This window comes from Mustelus asterias, chromosome 24 (assembly GCF_964213995.1).
Source record: "Mustelus asterias chromosome 24, sMusAst1.hap1.1, whole genome shotgun sequence".
Lineage (NCBI taxonomy): Eukaryota > Metazoa > Chordata > Chondrichthyes > Carcharhiniformes > Triakidae > Mustelus > Mustelus asterias.
This window is the reverse complement of record NC_135824.1, coordinates 57256145-57274739: the sequence shown is the minus strand read 5'-3', so window position 1 is coordinate 57274739 and position 18595 is coordinate 57256145. Positions and strand designations below refer to the sequence as shown.

The 18595-nt window shown below is 48.0% G+C and overlaps 1 protein-coding gene across 2 annotated transcripts in view; it reads right to left on the bottom strand.

The window, feature by feature from the left end:
- The window catches only part of LOC144511444 (BTB/POZ domain-containing protein 7-like), an 85867-nt gene that overhangs the window by 47057 nt on the left and 20215 nt on the right, over positions 1-18595 (bottom strand). For both annotated transcript variants that reach the window (XM_078241803.1, XM_078241804.1), the window contains exons 4-5: positions 13651-13726; positions 7461-7621 (exon numbers count right to left, since the gene is read on the bottom strand). In XM_078241803.1, the coding sequence (XP_078097929.1) occupies positions 7461-7621; positions 13651-13726 (237 nt within the window). The remainder of the gene's footprint in view (positions 1-7460; positions 7622-13650; positions 13727-18595) is intronic.

Here is an 18595-nt window from a genome sequence, read left to right as displayed (position 1 = left end):
TTCTCCTGAAGGCTGGGTAGTTTGCTGCGGACAATGGTCTGTTTGAGGTTGTGCGGTTGTTTGAAGGCAAGAAGTGGGGGTATGGGGATGGCCTTGGCGAGATGTTCGTCTTCATCAATGACATGTTGAAGGCTCCGGAGGAGATGCCGTAGCTTCTCCGCTCCGGGGAAGTACTGGACAACGAAGGGTACTCTGTCCACTGTGTCCCGTGTTTGTCTTCTGAGGAGGTCGGTGCGGTTTTTCGCTGTGGCGCGTTGGAACTGTTGATCAATGAGTCTAGCGCCATATCCTGTTCTTATGAGGGCATCTTTCAGCGTCTGGAGGTGTCTGTTGCGATCCTCCTCATCCGAGCAGATCCTGTGTATTCGGAGGGCTTGTCCGTAGGGGATGGCTTCTTTAACGTGTTTAGGGTGGAAGCTGGAGAAGTGGAGCATCGTGAGGTTATCCGTGGGCTTGCGGTACAGTGAGGTGCTGAGGTGACCGTCCTTAATGGAGATGCGCGTGTCCAAGAATGCAACCGATTCCGGAGAGTAGTCTATGGTGAGCCTGATGGTGGGATGGAACTTGTTGATGTCATCATAGAGTTGTTTCAGTGATTGTTCACCATGAGTCCAAAGGAAGAAAATGTCATCGATGTATCTAGTGTATAGCATCGGTTGAAGGTCCCGTGCGGTGAAGAAGTCTTGTTCGAACCTGTGCATGAAGATGTTGGCATATTGAGGTGCAAATTTGGTCCCCATGGCTGTTCCGTGTGTCTGGATGAAGAACTGGTTGTTGAAGGTGAAGATATTGTGGTCCAGGATGAAGCGGATGAGATGTAAAATTGCATCTGGAAACTGGCAGTTGTTGGCGCTGAGCACTGAGGCCGTTGCAGCAATGCCATCGTCATGGGGGATGCTGGTGTAGAGTGCTGAGACATCCATTGTGACGAGGAGCGCTCCTGGTTCAACTGCTCCATGTGTGCCGAGTTTCTGTAGGAAGTCCGTCGTGTCGCGACAAAAGCTGGGGGTTCTTTGTACAATGGGTTTCAGGATGCCCTCGACATAGCCGGAGAGGTTCTCGCACAGGGTCCCATTGCCCGATACGATGGGACGGCCGGGTGTGTTTGCCTTGTGTATCTTCGGGAGGCAGCAGAGATCTCCAACGCGGGGAGTACGTGGGATGAGAGCACGGAGGGTGTTCTGAAGGTCCGGATCAAAGGTCTTGATCAGAGTGTTGAGTTGACGGGTGTGTTCTTTGGTCGGATCTGCAGGTAACTGTCTGTAGTGTTCCTCGTTGTTGAGTTGTCGGTACACTTCTTTGCAGTAATCCGTTCTGTTCAGTATGACGATGGCCCCTCCTTTGTCTGCTGGGTTTATGTCACACTATTTGTAACTCCCACAGTTGCGTGGACCTGCAGAGTTTCACTGGCTGTCTTGTCTGGAGACAATACACATCTTTTTAGCCTGTCTTGATGCTCTCTCCACTCCCATTGTTTTGTTTCTTAAAGACTGGATTAGTTGTAAGTATTCGCATTCCAACCATTATTCATGTAAATTGAGTCTGTGTCTTTATAAGTTCTGTTTGTGAACAGAATTCCCACTCACCTGAAGAAGGGGCTTAGAGCCTCGAAAGCTTGTGTGGCTTTTGCTACCAAATAAACCTGTTGGACTTTAACCTGGTGTTGTTAAACTTCTCACCATCTACAAGGCATAGGTCAGGAATGTGATGGAATACTCTCCACTTGCCTGGATGGGGGCAGCTCCAACAACACCCGAGAAACTCGACACCATCCAGGACAAAGCAGCCCACTTCAGTGGCACCACATCCACTTTCTCCAACACTGATGTGTAGTGATGGCGTCAAGTTGCACTGCAGAAAGGCACCAAGGTTGCTTAGACAGCACCTTCCAAACCCACGACCACTACCATCTAGAAGGACAAGGGCAGCAGACACATGGGGACACCACCACCTGGAAGCTCCCCGCCCCCCCACTAACCTGACTTGGAGAAAAAAAAAATTGCTGTTCCTTCACTGTCACTGGTTAAAATCCTGGAAGGCCCCCCCTAACACCACAGTGGGTGTACCTACACCACAGGGACTGCAGCGTTTCAAGGCGGCAGCTCACCACCTTCTCAAGGGGCAATTAGGGAGGTGCAATAAATACTGGCCTAGCCAGTGACACCAACATCCCATGAATGAACAAAAAACAAATGCTGCAGAGGTGTAGGGGGGGATATTCAGAGTACAGGACCCAGAGAAGGTTTTTGATTTGATTTATTATTGTCACATGTATTAGCATACAGTGAAAAGTATTGGTTCTTGCGCGCTATACAAAGCATACTGTTCATAGAGAAGGAAAGGAGAGAGTGCAGAATGTAGTGTTACAGTCATAGCTAGGGTGTAGAGAAAGATCAGCTTAATGCAAGGTAAGTCCGTTCAAAAGCTGTTCTTGAGTCAGTTGGTACATGGCCTCAGACTTTTGTATCTTTTTCCCGAAGGAAGAAGGTGGAAGAGAGAATGTCCGGGGTGCGTCGAGTACACTGGCTGCTTTGCCGAGGCAGTGGGAAGTGTAGTCAGAGTCAATGGATGGGAGGCTGGTTTGCGTGATGGATTGGGCTACATTCACGACCCTTTGTAGTTCCTTGCGGTCTTGGGCAGAGCAGGAGCCATACCAAGCTGTGATACAACCCAGAAAGAATGCTTTCTATGGTGCATCTGTAAAGGTGGTAGGGGAATTTGGAGATGCACGGGAGGCCAGAGTTTGAGAAACTGATGTATTATAGGGCTGGGAGAGGTCACAGAGATAGAATGGGGTGGAGTCTTGTCGCGATTCGAACACAAGGAGAAGAGCTTCAAATAAGACACTGCTGGACTGCCAGCAAATTTAGGTCAGCAAGAAAAATAAAACAGAGCTCATCACTTTTGTGTCGTTAATGTTCCCCTTTCGTGTTCTCCTGAAGGCACTAAGTCATGACGCAGTTTGGTTTCTCACACACTCATCCACCCAAGCCAAATGGTTCTCCTTCAAGTCGCGGCCGAGGCAGCAATGCATTGGCAAGCTCTGCAATCCTGCAGCCGTGCCCAGTCTCGAAACCACCACACACATTTTCCATCTGTGGCCACTGAACGTCAATCAAGATCAAAAAGACAGGGCCCATTGCTAAACCCAGCACTTGAGAGCAAATGCAAGCTTCCTAACCGCGGCCCCTCTGCACAGAGCCGTTCCCTCCCCCCACCTCCCCACACCACTGACTGAAAATCATAGAATCCCTACAGTGCAGGAGGAGGCCATTCAGCCCGCACCGACCACAATCCCACCCAAGCCCTATCCCCATAATCCCATGCATTTACCCTAGCCAGTCCCCCCCGACACCAAGGGGCAATCTAGCATGGCCAATCCACCTAACCCGCACATCTTTGGAGTGTGGGAGAAAACCCACGTGCAAACTCCACACAGTCGGCTGGCTCCAACAAGAAATTCAAAGAAATATCCTGGCTACTGAGACACTTGGCATTTACTCAAAAGCGTGATCTGCGGATCAGGGACCAGAGCAACAACAATTAACATAACAGGACAGCCACGACTTGTACCGTCATGACTTTGTAGGCTGAAGAGAACATATTAATACTTAAATTCCCAGAAAAGCAGCTTAGTTCCTCCCGGCACAGAACACCGTATTTCAACAGTCGTTCTCAGTTCCCATTTTCCAAGTTAATGGTGAAGGATTAGCTAAATGCAAGCAATTGTGCAAAGCACACGATTGTATTTCTAAAATGGCTCATTTGAAGTCCATGGGTGAGAAACTAGCCAGGAAAGTGAAAACAGATCAGCGGTGAACAGCTGTTCCGCCAAACAGGAGGGGAGTTTGCAGAGGTACGCCACAGGAGTCACAAGAACACGAGGAGGTAATTTTAACACGGGTTCGTTCTGCCATTCAATAACATCGGGACTGAGTTGCTCCCCAACTCTGTGCAGACACCTCTGACACATATCCCTCAACGCTTTCGGTGAACAAAAATCCATCATCCTCAGTTTTAAAATCAAAACCTGACCGAGTAGAACAGCTCTTTTTATCATATATTAAAATGACCTGGATTTGGATTTGGAGGGAATAATTTCCACATTTTCAGCTGGGACAAAACAGCAATAATAAAGAATGGTGGGGGTGGCACAGTGGGTTAACGCTGCTGCCTCACTGCGTCGGGGAGCCAGGTTCGATTCATAGAAACCCTATAGTACAGAAAGAGGCCATTCGGCCCATCAAGTCTGCATCGAACACAATCCCACCCAGGCCCTACCCCCCATATTCCGACACATTTTACCCACTAATCCCTCTAACCTACGCATCTCAGGACACTAGGGGCAATTTTAGCATGGCCAATCAACCTAACCCGCACATCTTTGGACTGTGGGAGGAAACCGGAGCACCCGGAGGAAACCCACGCAGACACGAGGAGAATGTGCAAACTCCACACAGACAGTGACCCAAGCCGGGAATCGAACCCAGGTCCCTGGAGCTGTGAAGCAGCAGTGCTAGCCACTGTGCTACCGTGCCGCCCGGCTTGGGTCACTGTCTGTGTGGAGTCTGCACGTTCTCCCCCGTGTCTGCGTGAGTTACCTCCGGGTGCTCCAGTTTCCTCCGAAAGATGTGCTGGTTAAGTGCATTGGCCATGCTAAATTCTCCCTCGATGTACCCGAACAGGTGCCGGAGTGTGGCGACTAGGGGATTTTCACAGTAACTTCATTGCAGTGTTAATGTAAGCCTACTTGTGATACTAATAAATAAATTAAACTTTTAAAAACAACAGAGGACAGTAACAGACTTCGGCAGAACAGACTGGTGAGATTGGCAGATACAGTGCAAATGTGATTTAAGAAATTTGAAGCGATACATTGTGGTAGGAAGACTGAGAAGAGGCAATTTAAATTAAATGGCACAATTTTTAAAAAGGGGCAGGGAGAAGGAACAATGGCCTGGAGGCCTACTCAGAATCTGCAGTACAGGAGGAGGTCATTCGGCCCATCAAGCCTGGACTGACAACAATCCCACCCAGGCCCTATCCCCTGTAACCCCACATATTTACCCTCCTAACTCCCCTGACACTAAGGGGCAATTTATCATGGCAAATCTAACTAACCGACACATCTTTGGAATGTGGGAGGAAACCCACGCACACTGGGGGGAGAACGTGCAAGCTCCCACAGACAGTGACCCGCGGCCGGAATTGAACCCGGGTCCCTGACGCTGTGAGGCAGCAGTGCTAACCACTGTACCACCTCATTGGGTCTACTGACCCAAATTTGTGGAGGTTGTGCAGGACAAGTTGAGATTGTTGTTTTAAAAAAAAGACATAGGGGTTTGGTCCCATGGCTTTATTAACAGACACAAAAACATAAATTATTGGTCTGGCCTCAGCTGGAGCAGAGTGTTCAATTATGGGTACCACACTTAAAAAGCAAAGTTTATTTATTTTAGTCACAAGTAAGGCTTACATTAACACTGCAATGCAATTACTGTGAAATTCCCCTAGTCGCCACAGACCGGCGCCTGTTCAGGTCAATGTAAATCAATGCACTTAACCAGCACATCTTTCAGACTGTGGGAGGAAACCGGAGCACCCGGAGGAAACCTACGCAGACATGGGGAGAATGTGCAAACTCCACACAGACAGTGACCCAAGCCGGGAATCGAACCCGGGTCCCTGGCACTGTGAAGCAGCAGTGCGAACCACTGTACTACCATGCCGCCCTTTGGGAAGGTCACACTTTGGAAAGGACATCGAGGTTTCGGAGAGGGTTGCAGAGATTTACTAGAATGATATCGGGGAACGAAAGACCTCCGTCGTGTGGATCGAACGGGGGAGCTTTGCTTACTCACCTCCTGGCAGACAGGTCTAAGAGGGGAAGTGTTCAAAATCATGAACAGTTTTGGTGGAGTAAATGAGCAACTGGCAGCAGGGTCAGTGACCAGGGGACACAGGTTTAAGGTGAACCAGTGGTTACACGAGGGGAAAGAAAATGGCAGAGTTGGGAACGCACTGCCGAAAGGGCAATGAAAGAAGATTCAATTATAATTTTCAAAAGGGAATGGGATAAACATTTGAAGGGAGGAAAAGGGCAGCGTGGCTGGATTAACTGGATTTTTAAAAATAAATATTCATTTGTGGGACATGGGCGTCGCTGGCTGGCCAGCATTTATTGCCCATCCCGAGTCGCCCTTGAACTGACTGGCTTGAATCATAGCATCCCTACAGTGCAGAAGGAGGCCATTCAGCCAATCGAGTCTGCACCGACCACAATCCCACCCAGCCCCTATCCCCACCTATTTACCCTGCTAGTCCCCCTGACACGAAAGGGGCAATTTAGCATGGCCAATCAACCTGACCCGCACATCTTTGGACTGTGGGAGGAACCGGGGCATCCGGAGGAAACCCACGCAGACACGGGGTAGAACATGCAAACGCCGCACAGACAGTGACCCGAGGCCGGGAGTCGAAGCCGAGTCCCTGGACCATTGCTGGGCCATTTCAGAGGGCCGTTGAGAGTCAACCACATTGCTGCGGCTCTGGAATCACGTGTTGGCCAGTCCGGGTAAGGATGGCAGATTTCCTTCCCTGAAGGATATTAGTGAACCAGATGGGTTTGTCTGACAATTGACAATGGTTTCATGGTCATCAGTAGATTCTTGATTCCAGATACTTTGCATGGAATTCAAATTCCAGCATTTGTCGTGGCGGGATTCGAACCCGGGGTCCCCGGAACATGAGTTGAGTTTCTGGATTAATAATCTAACAATAATACCACTGGGCTATCACCTTCCCAACAGATAGCTCTACTAAAAGAGATGGCACAGACACAATGGGTCAAATGCGCTGTGTCGTACTATGACGCTGGCTGCTGGAAAACCCAAACCTGGAATTGGCTTTGCAGTAGCACGCACAGGCAGGCAGAGGAGAGGTAAAGAACCACGCTGACTGCAATCAATTGTGCACTTCAGTAATTATCCAGAAAAGACAAAGGAACCACTTCAGAATGCCAGTAAATCTACAACAGCTCCCAAAAATGGGGAGTGATAAAAGCGTCTAAGATGAGACTTCTTTCATTTCTTGGCTTTGACGTAGGGGGTAATTTTCAAAGACTTTTTTTCCCCCCCAGATAGATCTCAGAAAACAAGAGGGTTGCATCAGTCAAGAGAATGAGCTTCTATCTGCAGAGCATCTTGTCCTTGGAACCTCCCAAACAACCTGATCTGAGGAATTATTTTTCCAATTGCATTCGCTGTTGTCACCTGGGTAAGTTTTACAGTCAATCTGAGCGATGCAAGACACTGAGAAAACAATAAACTGGATGAACGGGGACAATACAGGGGCATGGGGAAAGGGAAGGATAATGGTATTAGCTGGAGATACTCTGGCAAAGAGCCACGACAGACATGCGTGGCCTTGTTATGTTGGAATTGCTACAAGCAGTCACTTACAGCATCAGACAGGACCTCGCTCTTTGTGGGCAGGATGTGAGCAATCCGAACATGCGGTACCAGGTCAGAAATGATCTCACGGAGTTGTGCAGAGTCCAAGTCCCGTCTCTTCACCCCGCGTTTGTTGACACTGTGCGCCGTCCCGTTCAGCAAGTTCGGCTCTGGGTTACGGGAAAGGAAAACACAAGCTTTGGTTACAGAACAATTTTCAACGCTCCTTCGTTACGAGTCTTTCTGCATCAAGTGTCTTGGCCAGCCCAAGAGGGCAAGAGGAGCCCTGCTCTCAGCTCAAGTCACTGCACAAGCAGCACAGTAGGCCATGCTAGGATTTCTCCTCCCCTTTGAACATGTCTGCTAACACTGGGCATTGCTTTACAATCAAGCCTACTGAGGAGAAGGGGAGGGTGTGCGTGTATTATATTTATGTGTGCGTGTGATATATAAATGTGTGTCATATATACGTTATATATATATATGTGTGTGTGTGTGCTATAATATATGTTTGAATTACAAGGAGAGGCTGGATAGACTGGGACTTTTTTTCTCTGGAGCGTAGGAGGCTGAGGGGTGACCTTATAGATGTCTATAAAATAATGAGGGGCACAGATCAGCTAGATAGTCAATATCTTTTCCCAAAGGTAGGGGAGTCTTAAACTAGAGGGCATAGGTTTAAGGTGAGAGGGGAGAGATACAAAAGGGTCCAGAGGGGCAATTTTTTCACACAGAGGGTGGTGAGTGTCTGGAACGAGCTGCCAGAGGTACAGTGGAACCCCGATTTTGCGCGAAATCGGATATGACGCGATCGCGCAACAGACTCTTTTTTTTTGCTATTTCTGGTTTAGTGAATTAGCGCGACCCCGATAACATTCGCGATAACATTTTATGGACCCCAACCATCGCGTTAAAACGGGGCTCCACTGTAGTAGTAGAGGCGGGTACAATTTTGTCTTTTAAAAAGCGTTTAGACAGTTACATGGTAAGGTGGGTATAGAGGAATATGGGCCAAATGCGGGCAATTGGAACCAGCTTAGGGGTTTAAACAAAAAGGGCGGCATGGACAAGTTGGGTCGAAGGGCCCATTTCCATGCTGTAAACCTCTATGATTCTATGAGTGTGTGCGCATTGAGAGCGTGAGTGCGCGCGTGCGTGCGTCACAAACCCATACCCCATTCAAACCGAGCAGATTCTGAATTCTGAAGATTCTTTAGGGCAGAATTGAGGCAAATTAAACTGCACAAAGTCAGTGAGCTCATTAACACTCCATAATAGAATGAGAGCTTCAAAACATCATGAAAAAAAAAGAGAGGGATGACAAGATTCAGGAAACATTTAGTCGAGCATTTGAAGCGCCATAGTGTACAAGACTATAGACCAAGTGTTGGAAAATGGGATTAGAATAGAATCATAGATCCCATTTGGCCCATTACGTCTGCACCAGCTCTCCGACAGAGTAACTTAACCAGTCCCTATCCCCGTAACCCATGTATTCACCCCGTTAATTCCCCCTAACTTTGGGACACTGACAGAGTATCTTATGCAGGCCCTATCCCCGCAACCCCGCATATTTCCCATGGCTAATCCACCTAACCTGCACATCTTTGGACACTAAGGGGCAATTTAACATGGCCAATCCACCTAACCTGCACATCTTTGGACACTAAGGGGCAATTTAACATGGCTAATCCACCTAACCTGCACATCTTTGGACACTAAGGGACAATTTAACATGGCCAATCCGCCTAACATACACATCTTTGGACACTAAGGGACAATTTAACATGGCTAATCCACCTAACCTGCACATCTTTGGACACTAAGGGACAATTTAACATGGCTAATCCACCTAACCTGCACATCTTTGGACACTAAGGGACAATTTAGCTCGGCCAATCCACCTAACCTACATATCTTTGGCGTGTGGGAGGAAACCGGAGCACCCGGAGGAAACCTACACAGACACGGGGAGGATGTGCAAACTCCACACAGCGGAGTACAGACAGGTGCTTGATGGCCGGCACAGACATGATGGGCTGAAGGGCCTCTTTTTGTGTTGTAAAACTCCATGACTCTAATATCAAACTCGTCAAGACGAACAGAGTAGACACATTTAGCCAAGGCTAGATAAACACAAGGGAGAATGCTGATAATTAATTAGAGAGGGGGGAGGGGGGGGGCCTTTTCCTGTTCTGTTTATTCTAAGGAGGGAGAAAAGAATCCAGTGCAATAAGGATGGAATTTGGCAGTTTCAATTATCGTAAACCAGGGATCCTGACGATGCTGTTTAAAGAAATGCTGATCTGGAGATACCAGGTTTTGCTCGAATTAGACCTCTGACAAGTAATTGCACATTTCTGATCCCAAGCAGACAGTAAATAAAAATGGGAGGGGGTGGGTCTCAAGAACTGTGGCAGCGAGGGGTTTTTTGTATCACTATGATATAAAGGTGCGATAAATAATAATAAAAGCAAAACAAAGTATATAAGCAAGCTCAGTGCACGCTGCAGTGTGTTAATTCAGGTGTCAGTGCTGCACAAATAAAAGCAATTATGATCACAGCAAGACAAGTGCCAACATGCATTGAATCTGGCTCCAAACTAGTCGACACATGCAATCATCCAGACTCAACTATTGCTGCTTTGTAAAAGGAGTCACCCACACCTATTAATTATTACATTACTTCAAACAGCCCTACGATGCGTTAAAAACAAAAAAAAAACCCACCAAACTTTGCATCAGCCTACATTCAACGCGGGGTTTTAACAAAAAATGTTGCACACAAGTCAATTTATTCTCAAGGTTGTCAATTTGGAAGCGCAATAAATTGACAGGAGAAAAAAAGACGTGGAAAAACAGTACAAAACATTGTATAAAGCAGGAAATTTCCTTGCCCTTCTGACGATGAGGTTGAGGGGTGACCTGATGGGAGGTTTACAAGATTATGAGTGGCATGGACAGAGTGGATAGTCGGATGCTCTTTCCTAGGGTGGAAAAGTCAAGTACTCGGGGACATTGGTTTAAGGTGCGTGGGGAAAAGTTTAGAGGAGATGTGCGAGGCAAGTTTTTTTTTTTTACACAGAGGGTGGTGAATGTCCGGAACGCGCTGCCCGGGGAGGTGGTGGGAGCAGGTACGATAGCGGCATTTAAGGGGCATCTAGACGAATACATGAATAGGATGGGAATGGAAGGATACGGACTCTAAGTGCGTACGGTTTTAGTTTAGGCAGACATCATGATCGACGCAGGCTTGGAGGGCCGAAGGGCCTGTTTATGTGCTGTACTTTTCTTGGTTCTTATGTAGTTAGTCCTGCGGCACCTCACTCCTAAGGGGCTACACTTCGTGTGCGAACTAGAGAACGAGTATCAGCTGGTTACTGAAGCGAGAGCTTCCACTTAACCTAAGCGAACATCTCGAGTCATTTCACATGAATGTCATCGGCTAAAGATTTGACATTAGGCCACATGAGGAGATATCAGGACCGGTGACTGAAAGCTTGGGTCAGAGAAGTAGGTTTTAAGGAATGTTTTAAATGGAAGGGAGAGTTGGCAAGGGAAGAGGGAGGGGAATTCCAGAGCTTATAGACGCGACAGCTGTTAGATCAACAGGTGACGGTGGGAGATATCTGGCATCCAAAGTGTAGACAGTTTCCCATCCCCTCCAGAAACTCTCTCGGGCTTATTTAGTAAGCTTTAAGCTACACTGACCAGGGAATCCTCCCAACTTCAATTACCAGTTTCAATTCAGGCAGGAATACTGCAATTGCTCTCACTGGGCAATGGAGAGAGATAATGGAGTGGTGGTAATGTCAGTGGACTAATAAACCAGGCTAATAATCTGGGGACATGGGTTCAAATCCCACCACAGCAGCTGCTGAAATTTAAACTCAATTAATAAATTCAATGGGCTTGAAAGCTAGTCTCAGTAATGCTAGTGTGAAACTACCATCGACTCACTAAAAACCCATCTGGTTTCTATCGGGAAGGAAATCTTCCATCTTTATCTGGTCTGGTCTACATGTGACTCCAAACTCAGAGCAATGTGGTTGACTGCTCTCAAGGGGGGGGGGTTCGGATCCCAACCACATTTCGATGGCCAAACTATACAAAAAGGCTAGTGGTTTAGCTCAGTAGGCTGGGCGGCTAGTTGGTAATGTGGAGCATTGCCAACAGCGTGGGTTCAATTCCCGTACCGGCTGAGGTTATTCATGAAGGCCTCGCCTTCTCAACCTTGCCCCTCGCCCGAGGTGTGGTGACTCTCAAAAGGGAAAGTAGCCTATGGTCATCTGGGACTACGGTGACTTTGGGCGGCACGGTGGCACAGTGGTTAGCACTGCTGCTTCACAGCTCCAGGGACCTGGGTTCGATTCCCGGCTCGGGTCACTGTCTGTGTGGAGTTTGCACGTTCTCCCTGTGTCTGCGTGGGTTTCCTCCGGGTGCTCCGGTTTCCTCCCACAGTCCAAAGATGTGCGGGCTAGGTTGATTGGCCATTCTAAATTGCCCTTAGTGTCCTGGGGTGCATAGGTTAGAGGGATTGGTGGGTAAATATATGGGGATAGGGCCTGGGTGGGATTGTGGTTGGTGCAGACTCGATGGGCCGAATGGCCTCTTTCTGCACTGTAGGATTCTATGATTCTATGAATTCCGGCCTCGGGTCACTGTCTGTGCGGAGTCTGCACGTTCTCCCCGGCGTCTGCGTGGGTTTCCTCCCACAGTCCGAAAGATGTGCGGGTTAGGTGGATTGGCCATGCTAAATTGCCCTTTAATGTCCAGGGGATTAAGAGGGTAAATACGTGGGGTTAGGGCCAGGGGTAGGAATGTTGTTGGTGCAGGCTCGATGGGCCGAATGGCCTCCTTCCGTGCTGTAGGGATTCTAAGATTCGTCTAAGAAAAAAATGCTCTAAACTTACAATAAACCCCAGCAATACTGGCCTTACCTACGAAAGAATTAAAAAAAACATTCTTTTTTGTTTACAGAGAAGGCCAGGTCGATTGCTACCCAGTGACCCCAGCACACACGGTGAAAACAGAATTGGGTTAAGGCTACAATATCAGCACAGATGAACAGCCTGTCAGCACTTGCCGTTTAAGGCTCACACAATGAACACTGGTCAGTCAGCAAAGACCCCGCAGGACGCTGGTTACTGTGGAATTATACCCCGGGACGCAGTCACTACGCAGGAAGTGGTATGCTGGCAAACACTGAAGCAGAAAACGCTGGACATTGTGGCCATTGCAGGAGGGGTGGGGGGCAAATTTGTGAGGGGGATAAGTGGGGTGGAAGCACGCATGCAGGAGAGAGAGAGAGCGAGAATGAGAGAGAGAGCGAGAATGAGAGCGAGAACGAGAGCGAGAACAAGAGAGCACAAGTGCGTGTGCGTGTGAGAGAGAGACGTTAAAATAATCAGAGTAAAGACAATTAGCCGTAACTCATGGGGGACAATAGGTACCTCTCTGTGAGGAAAGATAAGTAGCTTGAGAGGCACCACTCCACATCAAGCATGGGAATAGGAAAGGAGACGACAAGCCTTTCCAAGATGACCCAGATGACAAGTCCAAAGATGTGCAGGTTAGGTGGATTGGCCGTGCTAAATTGCCCCTTAGTGTCAGGGGGATTAGTAGGGTAAATACATGGGGTTAAGGGGATAGGGCCTGGGTGGGATTGCAGTCGGTGCAGACTCGATGGGCCGAATGGCCTCCTTCGGCAACGTAGGGATTCTACGATGAGGCACCGTAAACTTTCTCAGCCAGTACGGGTATCAAGCCGGTGGCTTCATTCTGCGCCACACAAGCGATTTAGCCGACCCAGCTCACCGACTCCAACAATGCGGCAAAACAAAAGTAACATCTGCAACTGTCAGGTGGAAGAATGGGGCTGGAAGAGATTAGCGAGTTACCAGGCCAAGCAAGGGGCTTCAAAGCTGGTAGTTCTGTTGGGATTGGCGGGGTGGGGGGTGATATGGATCCCATCAACATTTCTATTGCCAGACTGTACAAAACTGCTCTCTCTTATCCTACAGTTAACAACAGCAATGAATAGATGATTATGTGCAGGTACCAGCTCAAAACTGTTAAGATGATGATGAAGCAGCAGAGACCTGCACCACACGCATCAGAAAGCGACTAGGCCAGAGGAGCTGAACTGCCCCCAGGGCTGCAGGTTAGCAAATCACTCATACGCTGGCACATATCTTACCTTCATTCGACAGACGCTTGGCCAGCTGGTGTTCAGCCCATTTAATCACAGCCTTCAGGATATCATGTTCACTTGCCTGCAAGGATTAGGGAGTGGGGGTAGAAAGAGGCACCATGTCAGCATCAGTATCACAGCTTATTTTTACTGTTCCCTTTGCTACCCCACTCTCTCTCTTTCTCTCTCTCTGGAGCACAGTTCCACCAACAACAAATATTTACATGGCATCTTTTATTACAAAAGTGTTCTGGGGCCTCGTAGGAAAATTATTAGAATAGGACACCGCGTCACATAAGAGGAACATGACCAAAAACTTAAAGACAAAATACCGCGGAAGCTGGAATCTGAAACAGAAAATGCTGGAAAATCTCAGCAGGTCCGACAGCATCTGTGGAGAGAGAATAGAGCCAACGTTTCGAGTCAGGATGACACTTTGTCACAACTCTCTCCACAGATGCTGGGGATGCTGGCGTTGGACTGGGGTGGGCACAGTAAGAAGTCTCACAACACCAGGTTAAAGTCCAACAGGTTTATTCAGAATCACGAGCGGCGGCGCGGTAGCACAGTGGTTAGCACTGCTGCTTCACAGCTCCAGGGACCTGGGTTCGATTCCCAGCTTGGACCACTGTCTGTGTGGAGTTTGCACATTCTCCTCGTGTCTGCGTGGGTTTCCTCCGGGTGCTCCGGTTTCCTCCCACAGTCCAAAAATGTGCGGGTTAGGTTGATTGGCCATGCTAAAATTGCCCCTTCATGTCCTGAGATGCGTAGGTTAGAGGGATTAGCGGGTAAATGTGTAGGGATATGGGGGTAGGGCCTGGGTGGGATTGTGGTCGGTGCAGACTCGATGGGCCAGATGGCCTCTTTCTGCACTGTAGGGTTTCTATGATTTCTATGACGAGCTTTCGGAGCGCTGCTCCTTCATCAGGTGAGCGGAGGTAGGTTCACAAACATATGAGGCAAAGACACAATTGCAAGATAATTATGGATTCTTCACATTTCGATCTGTACTTATCTTGCAATTGTGTCTCTGTCTATATATGCCGTGTTTGTGAGCCTACCTCTCCACTCACCTGACGAAGGAGTCACGCTCCGAAAGCTCGTGATTCCAAATAAACCTGTTGGACTTTAACCTGGTGTTGTGAGACTTCTTCCTGCGTCCACAGATGCTCAGTAAGAAGTCTCACAACACCAGGTTAAAGTCCAGTAGGTTTATTTGGTAGCATAAGCTTTCGAAGTGTCACTCCTTCTTCAGGCGAGTTCTTTAACCAAGCTCACCTGAAGAAGGAGTGACACTCTGAAAGCTTGTGCTACCAAATAAACCTGTTGGACTTTAACCTGGTGTTGTGAGACTTCTTACTGTGCTTACCCGAGTCCAACGCCGGCATCTCCACATCATAGCTTCCACAGATGCTGTCAGGCCTGCTGAGATCTTCCAGCATTCACGGTTTTGACAAAAACCTTGGTTAGCGGAGGAAAGTGAGACAGAGAGATTTGGGATTTAGACAGCTAAAGCCACGGCCACCAATGATGGAACAATTAAGATCAGGGAGGCCCAAGCAAGAAGAGTGCAGATGAAGATCTCAGCGTAATCTAGCTGGGGGAGATTGTATGGGTTTTGATAACAAGGATGAGAATTTTACAATCGAAATGATGCTGCACCATGAGCCAACTTAGGGTCAGCATGCGTTTATTTATTTAGTGTCACAAGTCGGCTTACATTAACACTGCAATGAACTTGCTGCGAAAATCCCCTAGTCGCCACTCTCCGGCGCCTGTTCGGGTACACTGAGGGAGAATTTAGCGTGGCCAATGCACCCTAACCAGCACTGAGTGCTCCGGTTTCCTCCCACTGTCCAAAGATGTGCAGGTTAGGTGCATTGGCCATGCTAAATTGCCCCTTAGTGTCCCGGGATGCATTGGTTAAAGGGATTAGCAGGGTAAATACGTGGGGTTACGGGAATAGGGCCTGGGTGGGGTTGTCGTCAGTGCAGACTGGATGGGCCGAATGACCTCCTTCTGCACTGTAGGGTTTCTATGTCTTTCGGACTGTGGGAGGAAACTGGAGCACCCGGAGGAAACCCACACAGACACGGGGGAGAACGTAGAAGCTCCATACAGACAGTGACCCAAGCTGGGAATCGAACCCGGGTCACTGGCGCTGTGAGGCAGCAGTGCTAACCATTGTACACCGTGTCGCCCATAGGGGATGATAGGGGAACGGGATAGCAGAATTTTGGATTTTTGTTTCAGAAAAAGAGGGCAGAATATGGGAGACTCGCCAGGAGTGCTTTGGTCTAGTCTAGACAGGGGCAAAGTTACTAAGATAGAAATGTGTAGTCTCAGTGATGGCATGAACACAAGGTTAGAAGCTTGGCTCAGTTGAATGATACCAAGCTTGCAAATAGTCAAGACATTAAGGATGCCAGATTGTTGTACCTTTGAATTTTCAGCCAAGGGATAGTCACTTGCTGTTCTGTAATACCACACCCATAAAAATGGGCAATTTATACATGTCCCCATATAGCAAGTGCCAACTGGCCACAAGAACAAACCCAAACTCGTCTTTTGCCCTCACCACCCTGAACGGATGATATAATGACTGGCTGAAGCTGGAACTGATTCAGTTTTGCAGCCCAGGATTGCTCCGACTCGGGATAGTCCAGCTACACATGCTAACCGTACCAGGGGTTAGAGTCATAGAGGTTTACAGCATGGAAATAGGCCCTTCGGCCCAACTTGTCCATGCCACCCTTTCTTTTTTTAAACCCCTAAGCTAGTCCTGATTGCCTGCATTTGGCCCATATCCCTCTATACCCATTGTACCCATGTAACTATCTAAATGCTTTTTAAAAGACAAAATTGTACCCACCTCTACTACTACCTCTGGCAGCTTGTTCCAGATACTCACCACCCTCCGTGTGAAAAAATTGCCCCTCTGGACACTTTTGTATCTCTCCCCTCTCACCTTAAACCTATGCCCTCTAGTTTTAGACTCCCCTACCTTTGGGAAAAGATATTGAGTATCTACCTTGTCTATGCCCCTCATTATTTTATAGACCTCTATAAGGTCACCCCTCAGCCTCCTACGCTCCAGAGAAAAAAGTCCCAGTGTATCCAGCCTCTCCTTATAACTCAATCCATCAAGTCCCGGTAGCATCATAGAAAATCTTTTCTGCACTCTTTCTAGTTTAATAATATCCTAACAGTTATAATTCGGCTTAGCTCAAGTTAAACACAATCTTAGAGGACAGTGTTCGATTCTGGGCACCGTACATTAGGAATGGCCTAATTCTGCTCCCATATCTTATTATCTTGGAAGGATACACTGGCCTTGAAGGGAGTGCAGTGTTGATTTACTAGAATGATCACTGGACTCCAGGAGTGTAAATTACAAGGAGTCAGTACAAAAACCAGGGTCGCATTCCCCGTTATTTAAGATTAATAGGTGAATTGATCAAAGTTTCCGAAACGTAAAGGCGAAAAGATCTCTCTTTAACTAAGCTCCTGGTCATTGATTTAATACATCCCATGTGGCTCAATGTCACACTTAACATATAACACACAAGACGATGGCCTAGTGGTATTATCGCTAGACTATTGATCCAGAAACTCAGCTAATGTTCTGGGAACCCGGGTTCGAATCGCGCCATGGCAGATGGTGGAATTTGAATTCAATAAAAAATATCTGGAATTAAGAATCTACTGACGACCATTGTCGAAAAAATCCATCTGGTCACTAATGGCACAGTGGCACAATGGGTTAGCACGCATGCCTCACAGCGCCAGGGACCAGAGTTTGATTCCCGGCTTGGGTCACTGTCTGTGCGGAGTCTGAACGTTCTCCCCGTGTCTGCGTGGGTTTCCTCCGGGAGCTCCGGTCTCCTCCCACAGTACGAAAGACTCAGTGTAACCCGAACAGGCGCCAGAGTGTGGCGACTAGGGGATTTCCACAGTAACTTCATTGCAGTGTTAATGTAAGCCTTACTTGTGACACTAATAAATAAACTTCACAACTTTAATGTCCTTCAAGAAGGAAATCTGCCGACCTTATCCGGTCTGGCCTATATGCGACTCCAGAGCCACAGCATGTGTTGACACTAGTTTATATGGATTTCAGCAAGATGTTTGATAAGGTGCCCCATGCAAGGCTTATTGAGAAAGTGAAGGGGCATGGGATACAAGGGGACGTTGCTTTGTGGATTCAGAACTGGCTTGCCCACAGAAGACAAAGAGTGGTTTTAGATGAGTCTTTTTCAGCATGGAGGTCGGTCACCAGTGGAGTGCCCCAGGGATCTGTTCTGGGACCCTTGCTCTTTGTGATTTTTATAAATGACCTGGATGGGGAAGTGGAAGGATGGGTTGGCAAGTTTGCTGATGACACAAAGGTTGGTGGGGTTGTGGATAGTGTAGAGGGATGTCAGCAGTTGCAACGAGACATAGATAAGATGCAAGACTGGGCGGAGAAATGGCAAATGGACTTCAACCCAGATAAGTGTCTGGTGGTTCATTTTGGCAGGTCGAATAGGATGAAAGAATATATTAAGGGTAGGACGCTTGGCAGTGTGGAAGATCAGAAGGATCTTGGGGTCCGGGTTCATAGGACGCTCAAAGCAGCGTCGCAGGTGGAGGCTGTGGTTAAGAAGGCGTATGGAATACTGGCCTTCATCAAGAGAGGAATTGAGTTTAGAAATCGGGAGATAATGCTGCAGCTGTATAGGACCCTGGTCAGACCCCACCTGGAGTACTGTGCCCAGTTCTGGTCGCTTCATTACAGAAAGGATGTGGAAGCCATAGAAAGGGTGCAGAGGAGATTTACAAGGATGTTGCCTGGATTAGGTGGCATGCCTTATGAGGACAGGTTGAGAGAGCTAGGTCTTTTCTCCTTGGAGAGGCGAAGGATGAGAGGTGACCTGATAGAGGTGTATAAGATGTTGAGAGGTATTGATAG